A 14,018-nucleotide genomic window follows, 5' to 3' on the forward strand; every position below is an offset into this window, starting at 1 on the left:
AAATCACTAAAACACAACAAAATTCTTTACGTTTTGGTTTACGATGAGCTAGTAAAAGAACTAGATAGAAAATTATAATTTTAGAAAGTTCTAATTACTTTAAAAAGTTTTCAGTCTTTACACACACACACACACACATATCTATATGTATATGTATATATACGCCCGCACGCGTACATTTTTCTGTAAAAATCTATAATCACCACTTACAAAATTTCTAGGAAACCTTTTCAAGGAAGCCTCCGAAAACCGCCTTTAAGATCCGAACAACATAAAGGATTGAGGAAAATCATTGAAATTCCTCACAATCTTTCCGACATCAAACCGTGACACGGAAGAAAGAAATGATAATAGAAACGTAGATGACAACGTTTACTTCGAGGTTTGTTAGGATTGTTGAGAGTTATGATTTTTAAGAGATGATGGTTTTAATAATGTTTTAATGGTGGCTTAATGATGTATTTAATAATAGATAGAGCGATAGAATTACATAAATTTTACATGTATTCATCGTTTCACAACCAGGAAAATTTATTTTTACAATTTATGGCATGATCGTAGCGACGTGTCATGATATTATCTGTGAGTAATGCTGATAATAAGCATTCTCTCATATTTCATGGAAATTACAATCCAGTCGTCCTTGGTATCCAATACTGCTTTCGCCGTTCCTAAACCACGTGACAAATGATATATCTAGCTGCGTTGCTTGACGACTACATTATACCGCAAACAATACAAATAATAGGACACTAAATAACATTGTCGTTTATTAAAATAAATTAACAATTTTAAGTAAAAGAGATTGAAATGTAAAAGAAAAGGTATTGTTAGAGAAGAAATATACATGTATTATATTTTGCATCTAGTACTCTTTTGTAAAAGTGAGATATCAAAAAGTTGCGCCGAATAAAAAATAATACAGAATATAATATGACATAATCTTTGTCGATAATCATTAAAATTTGTATACATACATACATACATATATATATATATATATATATATATATATATATATATAATTGGAAAACTTTAAAATTCAATTTGTAAAATATATATTTCCATCTAGGTATGTACAATATATATATTGTATATATATATTGTATATTATAATTTATATTTTTAAATTTTCTTCTTCTCTTAATGCCGCTTCTCTCTTCGTTTCAGAAAGGATTTATTTCGTCGCGGAGCATGACACGGCAACTGTGACGCAACACTGTGATGTGATGCAGGATTGGGAATATAGAAAATACTTCTCTGTTTTTGTATATAGATATATTCATAATAGCAAATCTCTTATGCCTCTCCAAGTTGCATATAATTTTCCTGCATCGGTTGTTCTCATTTTCGCTATTTTCGCCGTTTTTTTTTTGCATATTTCGCCCTTTTGCATTTCTAATTTTCTTTGTCTTTCTCTTATGTATATAAATTCTTACTACCGCGTAATACCTATCTCATTTATGATTATAGATTCCAAAGACAATCCTCCATTACTTTTTTTCATAGATTTTTTCGCTTCTTTCTTTCCGAAAGTAGAAAAACTCGTTTAATCTCCACCTTATGTTTCTAACCACTTGTAACTACCGTACAACTCGCAACTCGTATAATTATCTCCTCCTGACGTCATGCAATTCACCGTCTTTCCTACCTTGGCAATCTACCTAAAGCTAAAAGCGCGCGCGACTAGCTCGTCGCATTCTGTTCGTGACGCGCAGCATTCTATCATTTACCTTCGTGACGCGACATAGTAGTAGTATATATCAACGATGATTATTATTTTATCATTGTTGTTTTCGGGAAATTCGTGTGGGAGAGAACTCATTTCGACGTCTGGTTCGGTGAAGTAGCATCCCCAGTCCTCGTTAGTAACATCGATCTTCGAGTCGATATCCTTTCGGAATTTGGCGTCGATCGTGTCCCAGTTTCTTATCGAGTTCCAGCGAAGACTGTTTCCAATTCTCGCACGCCTCTCATACGTGACCGCTATGTACGAAACGGTAAGTAAACGATTAATTGAAAAAAAAAGATGTCGAATATCGCGTAATCGATTAATAAAACGTCAAGTGGTTAAAAATAAATATGAAGAATGTAGATGCAATATTTAATGATGAGATTGACAATTCGTGCGATTGAAATAGTTAGTAGTCAGAAATATAATTCAGATAGCGCAAAAAGCCGAAAAACATCTAAAGGACGATAAAACATTTTTTAGATGTTTTTTAAGAACATGTGTTGTCCGGAGACAATCATTGGCGCGAGGTGAATGTGAGAGCGCAAAATCAGCGTCTCTGGCTAGCTTCTTCTATCCTATATCTTTCTTTGCGGCAACGAGTTTCTTTCAGTTTTTTTTTCTTTTGTTAATCGTCATATGTCTCGCGAAGTTCGAACGGTAAGTGAAAGTTGGGCTAGACAAATATAAATATTACAGTCTCGTAGCATCGAGTTGAAAAAGGATGTGTGCGTGTGCGTGTGTATGTGTGTGTGTGTGTGTGTGTGTGTGTGTGTGTGTGTGTGTGTGTGTGTGTGTGTGTGTGTGTGTGTGTGTGTGTGTGTGTGTGTGTGTGTAATATCTGTGCAATTCCAACTGTGTAAGCTGTTTCAAACCGAGATAAAATAACCGCTTTACATTATTGACAACGACAAGTATAGCGGTACATGTATAATTTCAAGACATGATAACTTTGATGTTTGCCGAGTAATCCATAAAGGAGATTTTCGCCTCGGAGTATTCGCGGTGATAAAGTCGTTGTTTGATATCTTTGTTATCCTGTCTTTTCTTTTGTTTTTTCCAAGTATGTGGCAAATTGCATTATTATCATATCAGAAACCGATCTTTATCGTTGATAATTATTTAACTTAATTTAATTAAATTTGAACCGGTTTAATAGCTTCGGAATATTTAAATATACTTGTTCAGCGATTATACAATCATCTTCTTGGCGTGCGATTAATCGATTGCGGAAAAAAAACTCTGATTTTATTCTTATTACTTGTTAAACCCATTAGCGTCGATCGATATTTTTACTATACTTGTTATAGAAAGATGACATTATTATTCTCTTCTCACGCTGTCTTGTTTTTGTATGTAAAATGTATATGAAATAAATAAAATATAATGTGTACGTCAAGTTTTAAACAAAAAATTGTTTGTATGAAATTGTAGAAGGACGGAAAGCAGCAAGGTTTCGATAATGTCGCTTTTCAAATAGACGAGCCTCGTATCGTCGAAAATGGCAGGAGAACATATTATCCCGGAGACTCGACAAACACTCTGGATGCGCAAGTTATCGAACCGGAAAAGAATCGCGCGACATGGAACAACAGCGTGGAATTTCTCATGTCGTGCATCGCCGTGTCGGTCGGTTTCGGCAATATCTGGCGATTCCCGTTCACGGCTTACGAGAACGGCGGTGGCGCCTTTCTCATACCTTACGTGATTTTGCTTTTTCTGGTGGGAAAGCCATTCTACTTCCTAGAGATGATCATCGGACAGTTTTCCGGCAATTCGTCCGTCAAAGTCTGGAGCATGTCGCCAGGTTTCATTGGTAATTTTCCAATCTATTCAGACGGTAACAGACAGACAAATTAAGAGATATCGACGAGAATTTATCGCGCGAAATTAAATCTTTAAAATCCTCGACAGTTTTACGACAGAGAAAGACAAGTAAATTTCTCTGTACATAAATTTTGCATTACATAATCCTCTATAACAAGCTTACTCAACTTGTCGATTGCGATCGACCGATCGATCAGGATGTGATTTTTACTCAATCAGAAATATATAATCGATGCGACTCTGTTTCTAACTAACGAATTCGAAAGCCAAATATTAAAGTAAAAATTTTGAGGTTGACGTCGAAACGTGGTACAAATCGTTGATCAATTTTTGATTATATGAAAAGTACACCTACATTTTATCTGTTACATGTATAGTAAACAAAATTTTATCTTGAATTTTGTCTCAAATTATATGTCGTGTAAAAGAAGTTGTATAGAATTGGAAGAAAAGATTATTTTTTTGATATGATGTATCGTATCAAAATAACTGTATTATCGAGAGAGAGAGAGAGAGAGAGAGAGAGAGAGAGAGAGAGAATATTGTCAATTTATTATGCATAAACAATTTATTATGCGTAACAAAGTATTACGTGTAAAGATGTACGTAAATATAATATCTATTTTCTTATTGAGATATATATATATATATATATATATATATATATATATATATAAGTATAATATTTACATGAGATTGGTAGAAATGTAAATACAATAATAATGAAATAGATATCCGTATTGGATATCTTTCCGACTAATTATAAACTAAAATAAAAATTCGACATTGTAAACTGAAAATTAATTGTCACATTATAGTTGTTATCAGCGGAAAAATATTACATATATACATTACATATATTTAACATTAAAGTATTTTCTAAACTTTATAAAGTATCTTACACGTTACGTATCTAGCTAATTATAAATTTAAATTCCTTTATGAGAAAATAAAATCTTGTGACCTCGTGTAACTAAAGATTTCGTCAATTTCTTTCGAAAGATCTTTTTTACATTTTGGCGAGCACATATCGCAAGGTCGCGACGACGACTTTAACGCGCACCGTATTCCCTTTTAAAAGCAGACGCTTCTTATATCAACAGGAATCGGATGGGCCCAGTTTTGCTCGACTGTCGCGTTAGCGACCTACTACAGCTCACTGATGGCATTGACATTTTATTATCTGATTGCTTCTTTTTCCGCCGAATTACCTTGGGCTACTTGTCTAAAGGAATGGGGTGACACATGTGTCGATTCAAGTACAAAAAGAAATCATAGTGCAGAGGAGGGAAACGTCCATATCTTCAATAATCTGTTAAACAACAGCAGCAATAAGCTTCAAAGCTCGGCCGAATTATATTTTTCGTGAGTCTTCTTTTATTGTGAATATACATGTGACACCTTTTAAGCACAACGATAAAAAAATGCTCTTTCTCGATGAAATGTAAAATGAAATGATTTACAGACGAGTAGTCTTGCACGAAAAAGAGAGCATCGACGACGGTATCGGATGGCCATCTTGGAAGTTGACGCTCTGCCTTCTTGTCAGTTGGACAGCGGTTTGCATAGTACTCTTTCAAGGTGTAAAAAGCTCTGGGAGATTTTCCTACTTCCTGGCCATTTTCCCATACATCGTGCTAATCTCACTGCTGATTCGCGCGGTTACTCTGGACGGCGCGATGAGCGGGATCCTCTTCTTCGTTACCCCGAAATGGTCAAAGCTTTTGGAACCGAACGTCTGGTACGCCGCGGTAACGCAATGCTTCTTCTCGCTTTCCGTATGCTTCGGCAGCATCATTACATACTCTTCGCACAACGGTTTCAAACACAACATCTATAGGTGAGCTGTGATATAGCTGTTAACGAAATTAAATGGTAAAAAATTTTTTAAATTGCACAAAAAAAACTTTTTAATGTATTGCAATATAAAGGAAGAAGAGGGGAGAGGAAGAAACGAGAGAAAAGAGAGACCAGGTACAAATATATCCAAAGCTAATTCTTATTCCATACATTTGTACTAAATATAAATAATTATATGCAGTACTTCTCAAATGAGATATATTTCCAAGTGTTAATAATGCTTTCAGAGACAATCACACAATATGTTTTGTGATTTATTATTATTGTATCTGATTTTTTTTCATTTCGTTAAAAAATATCCTTTTCTTCCCCATATATAATATCCTTTCCCTTCCTCCCCCTTATACTAATTATATACAAACTTAGAGACGTGATAATAATTACCTCCCTGGATACAATTACGAGTTTTTTGGCTGGCTGCACAATATTCGGGATTCTCGGCAATTTGGCGTACGAGTTAGGGATAGAAGATATATCCAAAGTAGTCAAAGGTGGAGCTGGTCTAGCATTTATATCTTATCCGGATGCGATAGCAAAATTTAATCTTCTGCCACAGGTATTGTTATTTATTTTATCATATATATATATATATATATATATATATATATATATATAAAGTTATAAAGTTATATAAAGTTTGTTAAATTATTAATATAATATATTAAAGTGTCTCCTCACACAAACACACGTGCACAAGTATTTCTTCTAAAAATAAGATATCGCAGCATTATTTTTTATCATATGTTACATTTCATCACTTATATATTATTTAATATATTAATTAAGAATATCCTAAACGTTTTTCTCCGAAATATAAAATAATAAATTTTGTTGCAGTTTTTTGCCGTACTGTTTTTCGTAATGATGTTTGTCCTTGGTGTCGGTAGTGCTGTGGGAATGGCTACGGGAATCATCACAGTAATAAACGAACAATTTCCAAAGCTGAAAACTTGGCAAATTGTTGTTCCGACTTGTTTCCTAGGATTCTTAATTGGCACAGTTTATGTGACACCAGTTGGTATAAAATTATATCGATTAATAAGAGATAATTAAAAAGAGGGTTTTAAAAATTCCCGTGTAAAAAATTGATTAATTGATTAATTGCTATGTAAACTTTTCAGGGCGGTCAGTTCATTCTAACTTTAGTAGACTATTACGGTACTTCATTCGTCGTTTTTATTTTGGCATCATTCGAAATGACCGGAGTGATATGGATATATGGTAAGAAAATTCCATATTTTTAATTGTTATTATTATTCCTACGTTATTTCGTGATTCTCGTGTGTTTTTAATTAATGGAAATTTACAATTTGTTTGACGATAATTATAGAATGATAGATGACAAAATTGCAGTATTTTTATCTTTCGACAGGATTTGAAAACTTTTTGGAGGATTTGGAATTTATGCTGGACCGACAACCGAGTGTCTACTGGAGAATATGTTGGCTTATAATTACACCATTGATATTAATAACAATCTTTATTTACACAGTAGTCACTTTGTCACCTTTAACCTATGGTGGAATATCATTGCCTGAATCTGCACACGCTGCCGGATGGACGATACTTTGTATAGGTATTCTTCAGATACCGCTATGGATGCTGATCGCGATATTAAAGAATCGAAAATTGCCGCTCGCGCAGGTAAATCGATACGAAAAAAGAAAATTTGTAATTTAGAATTTATAATTTTATAATTCAAAATAATTTACAATTTTGCAGATGAGCTGTCGCATTAAATAACTTTAATAGTATTATATATTTATATTAATATATATTTGATATTACAACCAATTTTATTTCTTTGAGGAAATTTTTTTTAAAGAAAACTTTATAAAAATTAAAAAAACTTTTATTTAAAAAAAGTTTTTTTAAAAATGAAAAATAACTTCTTTTTTAACACGATAATAATTTATTGTTTTAAAAATACGTTTGGAAAATATTTGAGAGAATCACTACATTTTACAAGGGATGTCGCGTTGTATTATTTAAGATGCTGAAGAAAGCTTTCGTACCTGCAAACGGATGGGGTCCACGAGAGGTGCAGCAGTGTAAGAATTGGAAAATCTTCAAAGAGGAGAGAGCGAGAATTCGAGAGAAGCGAATTCAGCCAATTTGGAAACAAATATTCTACGTTCTCTTCAATATGGAACCAAAGTAAAAAAAAAATGCACAATTTTATATATACTACAATATATATTATACAATTGTTTCTGCTGCGGCAGGATCCATGGCAGAATCTAGAGAGAAAAATTGATTAATGTATATAAACATATTGTATCCCGAGATTATTTAATTACTCGCCTGTTCACACAGAGACTGCTTTACATTCATTATGACGTCACAAAAAATAGATGGCTATAATTTCCGATGTAGTGTAGATTTCAGAAAGTTATCAAAAGATGCACATATCATTTTATACAATGCATATATTTAATATAATATACTAAATAATTGTATGCAGTTGGATTCAATAATACTGCTAGAGAGCCAAAATGTAATTGGCTTTATTAACGCACACCTTGCTTTTATCAATTTATTTTTGTTTCTAATGTTATACTATGTGTAACGCAATAAAGAGTGATAAAGAGCTATTTTGAAATAATTTTACTCGATCATTATATAATCATTATGATTAATACATAACATAATCATTTTAATACTGTTTGAATATGTAATTGTAAATATTTAATTGTAATTGTAAATTGTCAATGATTGTTGCCAAACAGCATTGCTATAACTTTTGATTTCTTTGCGCATGTTTGCGATATCTTTTTTGATTGTTTAAAGTCTCTCCATTTGTTGTATTTCTTCGAATCTTTCGGACCCCAATTGGTACTCGGCTTAGCCATCTAAAATTGAAAAATAATTACATTTTAGATTTATGATACACAAAAATTTGTATTAAAACGACATATAAATAAAATGCATATTATATATAAAAAAATTTAAATTACATTCAGCCATATGTTATCTTTATTTCGAATTCCAACAAGAATCATTCCTAAAGGGAGTGGGAGAACTCCTAAACCTAAAAGCGTCCAACCCGCAGCTGTAAAATTTGAACAAATATTTTAATATTAATATACTACATATGTATATGTGTATTAAATAATTATATAATTTATTTTATTTTATTAAATTTACATATACATATATATATATATATATATATATATATATATATATATATATTAATTTTTTAATTGCAATGTTAAAATATTTGCATATAACACATTGAATAAATAAATAACATACCGTATGCAGGTGTTGGATAATATTCATCATTGTATGTGAGCGGCGTTATATTAATTAGAAAATAAATTAAAATTGTGAATAGCGATAGAGGCGTCAAATAACACCAACAGAATCTCCAGTAAAAGGATGGTCGTCGTCCTATCATAAATTCAATGTCATCCATAAAATTGTCGACGCCTGGTGAATCGAATTATCTTTTCAATGATCTTTCATGAAGCAGTTTTACAAAGAAATAAAATTTATTATAAATTATTACCGTATACCCAGGAAATGGCAATTACTTCGAAAGAAGCTAAAAATACGATAATGAAAGTGCCACCGAAATAATCCACCAGATTAAGAATATATTGACCACCCTGAAATGATTTTGATAAAAGTTGAAAATTTAATAAAAAATAAACATTATTATTATTAAACAACATTATTATAAATAATCATTATCTGTATTAATACTGTAATGCTCGATGTTGAAAATTTTCTCTGTTTGAAAAAACAAATATTAACAAGTTTTACAATAAGTAAATCATTATTCGATATTCGTTTATATAGACCTTCTGCTATTTTGATACATAATTTTATCATTTTTTGATGATTAAAATATTAATCTTGATAGAGATTCTTTTTTATATTTAAAGAAAAAAATTGTCTTCTCTCTCTTCTAAAACTTACGGGCGTGCAATAGACAATGCCGAATGAGAAACCAAAGATCGCGACGCCAGCAGCAATCTTCCATTGATTAAGGTGTGGGAATTGATCCTTAATAATACTGACGATAACATTACAAAAGGCAACGGTGGTGCCTATACCTAAGACAAAGAGCATTAGAAAGAAGAGTACGGCGAAGAGCTGCGGTACCACCGTGAACTTTGCCAGAGCTTCCGGGTAGGATATGAAAGCCAGACCTGCTCCAGCACGAACGACATTACTAATATCATCGCTACCGATCTCATGAGCAAGATTACCCAGAATTCCAAATATAGTTATTCCTGCCATCAAGCTGGTGCAAAGATCCAGAGTCGTCACAATTGTACAATCTCTGCAAAAGATTCTCCATAAATTCTCCAACAAATTTATTACGCATATTAAATTATAGAATAGTGGAATAGTGGTTGTACAATTTCTTAGATTTAGTATAGCTCCTAACTTGCATATAATAAAATACATAAAAATAGAATATTTTATGATATATATAATAAGATTAATACAATTTAATGTATGCCTTATATTTAATAGTATTTAGTGCATATAATATATTGTTATCGCATACACGCGCGCGCGCGCGCGTTTTGTGTACAGATAAAAATCCTACAACATATATAGATATGTGTAGATAACATCCTTTTTCAAAGAATACTATTTATATAAAGTAAATATAATTGAAAGAAAAAAGATGCAAATATTTTTGTAACTTGTAATGTATATATTAGTGACTAGCGCATTGGAAAGACAACTCGCGTCTAAAACGTAACACGCTTACCTGGACGCATTGTGTTCGAAATTGTTGTAGGAGGAATACATGGTCACCGCGCCAAAGCACACGCCGAGAGAAAAGAATGATTGAGTGACAGCGGCATACCAAACCGCCGGTTCTAGGATCTTGTGCCACGTGGGCTTAAAGAGGAAGATAATGCCGTCCACCGCTCCGTCTAATGTCACCGCTCTAACCAAAAGGCTAATCATAATGACGTACGGAAAAAGAGCCAGAAAGTAAGCCGCTTTACCGGTGCTTTTCACACCTTTGCAGATCACGACGTAGACGAATATCCAACTGACCAATAACGCCAGGACCAGCTTCCACGAAGGTAGCCCAAGCCCATTCTCGATTCCCGTCTCATTAAGGACGGATTTTCTAAACATATGTACATTGATGATTAGAAATATTTATTCTATTTTGGAAATTCAGTTTCTCCGAAAGGATAGTACGCTTCTTAAGAATAAAAAAAAGTCCAAGTAAAATTAAAAAATAAAATAAAATCAATAATCTAAAATAAAATTTCTAAAATAAAGATAACGATAGAGATTAAAGATGAAAAAAATATATAAACCAAACGGAATTGAGAGATAATGTTGATGATACAATTTAACACATTATACATATAATATATTATTATCACATCGCTCTCTACAATTGTAAGAGATACGAGCGGATTCTAATTCTAAATCTCGTCGGACAATAAATTTCCAAGAATAACCTGAAACCGCTATAAATGATTTCTAATAATTTACGATATGTGACATAAACGTATATACATTTATGTGGATAATTTACGCGATGTGCGAACAAATACAATGGCGTGAGATATAACTAAAGAATAAGGCCACATAATTGGGTATTACATCAAAATTTAATGTACCTAAAATATAGATCGGCGGAACTTTTACTTCCGTTTTTTGCTTGCCCGACAGTCGACGAGCTATCAAAGCAGTCATTCCATTCTTCCCAACAATAGGTCCACGGAAGTACCGACTGACAACTGGCCACCATATAGTAGAGTATTAAAGCCATAAGGCCGCAATAATAGGTAATCACGGAGAATACCGATATTGCTATGCCATAGCCGATACCTAATAACAAATATTAAAATTCATCATGATATAAATCTAAATACTTAAACAATTATATATATTTAATCCATGTACTTATACATATATAGATATTTAAATATTCTAATTTTTTATATAGATATTTGATTTAGGCATTCAACCGTCATGATATTCGTATCTTTTAAAGATTTCTATTCGCTATCTTTTTCAATTAGACTTTAGTTTTTATATGGGAGGAGGGAGGAGACCTATACCTTGGAATAAAGGCGACACGGACCAGATTTGAACGCAGGAGCTGCTGGTAAATTGTCCGAGAATCATCTCCATGTAGTAAAAGGGTTTGCCGATGATGAAGAGTACCACTATGTAAGGGATGAGAAAAGCACCGCCGCCATTCGCGTAAGCTGTATATGGAAATCGCCAGACATTCCCGAGACCGACAGAGAATGCCACGCAGGACATGAGAAACTCCACTCCGTTCTTCCATTGAGCTCTCTCCTTGTTCTTCCCTGTCGCATCTTCGTCCTTAATCGATAAATAGCATTTTGAACAATTTCGCAAAAGAAAAGTAAAACATATTTTAATTTACGTTATATGTATGTATTGAACTTACTCTACTTGTGTCGGTTGAACCGGAGACGGATGGCTGGAATATTGTTTGGTCCGTATTAATGACGTAATTCTGAAAAATTAATTGTATGTTATCTGATGACTTTTTCCATATAGATACCGCTGCGCTGTAAATACAATTTATTTACGCTCTTTGATCGTAAACATTGTGTGTAATCAGATTGCCCTCAAAAAATTTATACGAGACTGTTGTTTGTGATGTAAAATATAACATCACAAAGATATATTAGCTATCTGGATAATTTAGCATTTGTGTCATTATTTTAACACACATACACACACACACACACACACACATATATATATTTATTTATTTATTTTTTCTGTTTTCAAAATTATACTCATAATTTCGGAAACAGGAAAAAAGAGATGTATAATTTTGATGTTTTAACGCTATTGCATTCTTTTTGCATAACGTAGACAAAAATCATGTATAAATGAATCAACTGACATTAATCAATGACAATTTAATTAATTGTAAAAAAATTTTTAGTTCTGATATCGTACGAGTTGTAGAATATTATTACGTAGCATGTTATTAACAAATTGTTAATGTTTACTTACTAATAAATGTAATTGTCATTTATAAACATTATAGATATAATTGTTTTATTATAAAAATAATTGTTTTATCATAAAAATGAGTAAAAATACAATATAGATGGAGATAGAGTGCATACCTCTCTTGCAATAAATTGATTAATTTACGATAGAAGATAGATAAGAATAAAACAACAACATTGTCGTAAATTATGTTTTATTATAGTGTCTTGCGAAATCTAATGTTGTGTAAGTGACAATAAGTATTATCATATCGTAAAGGGATAAGTACATTTATGAATCAATTACTGACAAATTTTTTTAATCACGAGCATTTTCGAAATATAACCTGACAGTTGAACGATGATCGTTAATAACTATTTAACGAAACGAAAATAAAGTGAGAACGCATATGTGCTCAAATAACGAATGTATATCTTTCGTAAATATTCGTGTTTATCCGTGCCGGATTGCAATAGGATTGCACCGACGTTATATCCAGATAGAAAAATGAATCACGTAAATTAATGCCAAATATTAAAAATTATCTTCTTGTTTGTAAAAAAATTTAAAATCTGCAGTTTTAATATAATATGTTTTAACGCTCGTATGTAAAAGATTATACATTTCCAATTTTATAAATTAGAATGTCACGAGATTTTAAAATTAAGATTATAGAATATTATTTTTTTTCATTTTGATATTATAAAATTAAAATTAAACATAAAATATACATTTGTGAAAAGAAATATTTATATGTATATATATATGTACATAATATATCTATTAAAAAATTTCAAACTTTTCAATTAATGTTTTATGTTATATGTATTTATCTTTGTTGTTCATATTATAATATAAAGATGAAGGTGTCTTTCCTCCAAAAAAATTCACTAATATTTCCTTGGAACAATTTTCTTTTTATTTGTATATTTTTCACATCTTTACACTAAAATGATCAACATAATAAAAATATTATACTATAAACTTATAGCCTATAATTTTATACAATATATCATAGTACTCGCAAAGTTATATAAATATAAATGTAAATATAAATAAATATAAATATACACACATATATATATATATATATATATATATATATTTATATTTATATTTATTTATCCATTTATTTACATAATATATAAGTGCGAACCTTTGTATGTCCCATTTTATCTTGTTTCGGCACAAAACTTAATCGATTCTTGTCCGCGTAATATTATCCACTGCTTAGCTTTCTTTCTTTTTCGAAATTCTGCACGCGTCTTAGTCAGTCGGTAGTCTTTGATAAACTGCTTAAAGAATTCGCATAACGTATACGTATATATAGCAATCTGCAAACACGCAATCCTTTCCGTCATATTAAAGCGCGCGCACGACTTAATCATCAAACTCAATAAAACCTTGATATTTCTCTCTTCTTTTTCTTCTCTCTCCTAATATTCTCCTATTTTGTTACATCTTTTATTTATTCGTTTGTTTTTCGCATAAATTTTTACGTCTCATAATATATATCTGTGTAATAATAGAAAATTGGACGAGAAATCTCTTGTCTTTTCATTTATTTTAACTTGTGGCATTTAATTATTCGTTTCGCCCCGATATGTAACTTTATTAGCAAAAA

The 14,018-nt window shown here is 31.6% G+C and overlaps 2 protein-coding genes across 2 annotated transcripts; one reads left to right on the forward strand and one right to left on the reverse strand.

Annotated features, from left to right (window-relative positions):
* The first annotated feature begins 1,687 nt into the window (after positions 1-1,687).
* Positions 1,688-7,595, forward strand: LOC105256858 (sodium-dependent nutrient amino acid transporter 1). Its single transcript, XM_011267100.3, has 9 exons — positions 1,688-2,000; positions 3,167-3,548; positions 4,663-4,924; positions 5,025-5,399; positions 5,786-5,975; positions 6,257-6,433; positions 6,541-6,640; positions 6,792-7,063; positions 7,413-7,595. The coding sequence occupies exons 1-9, from the start codon at positions 1,989-1,991 to the stop codon at positions 7,578-7,580; spliced, it is 1,938 nt and encodes a 645-aa protein (XP_011265402.1). The 5' UTR covers positions 1,688-1,988; the 3' UTR covers positions 7,581-7,595.
* Positions 7,596-7,731: 136 nt separating this feature from the next.
* LOC105256859 (sodium-dependent nutrient amino acid transporter 1) lies at positions 7,732-13,789 on the reverse strand. The gene is made up of 10 exons (XM_011267101.3): positions 13,551-13,789; positions 11,835-11,903; positions 11,476-11,746; positions 11,032-11,242; positions 10,155-10,526; positions 9,347-9,713; positions 8,934-9,033; positions 8,678-8,854; positions 8,377-8,471; positions 7,732-8,271 (listed from the first exon to the last, which is right to left on the reverse strand). The coding sequence occupies exons 1-10, from the start codon at positions 13,563-13,565 to the stop codon at positions 8,128-8,130; spliced, it is 1,821 nt and encodes a 606-aa protein (XP_011265403.1). The 5' UTR covers positions 13,566-13,789; the 3' UTR covers positions 7,732-8,127.
* Positions 13,790-14,018: the final 229 nt, after the last annotated feature.

This window comes from Camponotus floridanus, unplaced genomic scaffold, assembly GCF_003227725.1.
Source record: "Camponotus floridanus strain SB8 unplaced genomic scaffold, Cflo_v7.5 scaffold58, whole genome shotgun sequence".
In the NCBI taxonomy this organism is placed as follows: Eukaryota; Metazoa; Arthropoda; class Insecta; order Hymenoptera; family Formicidae; genus Camponotus; species Camponotus floridanus.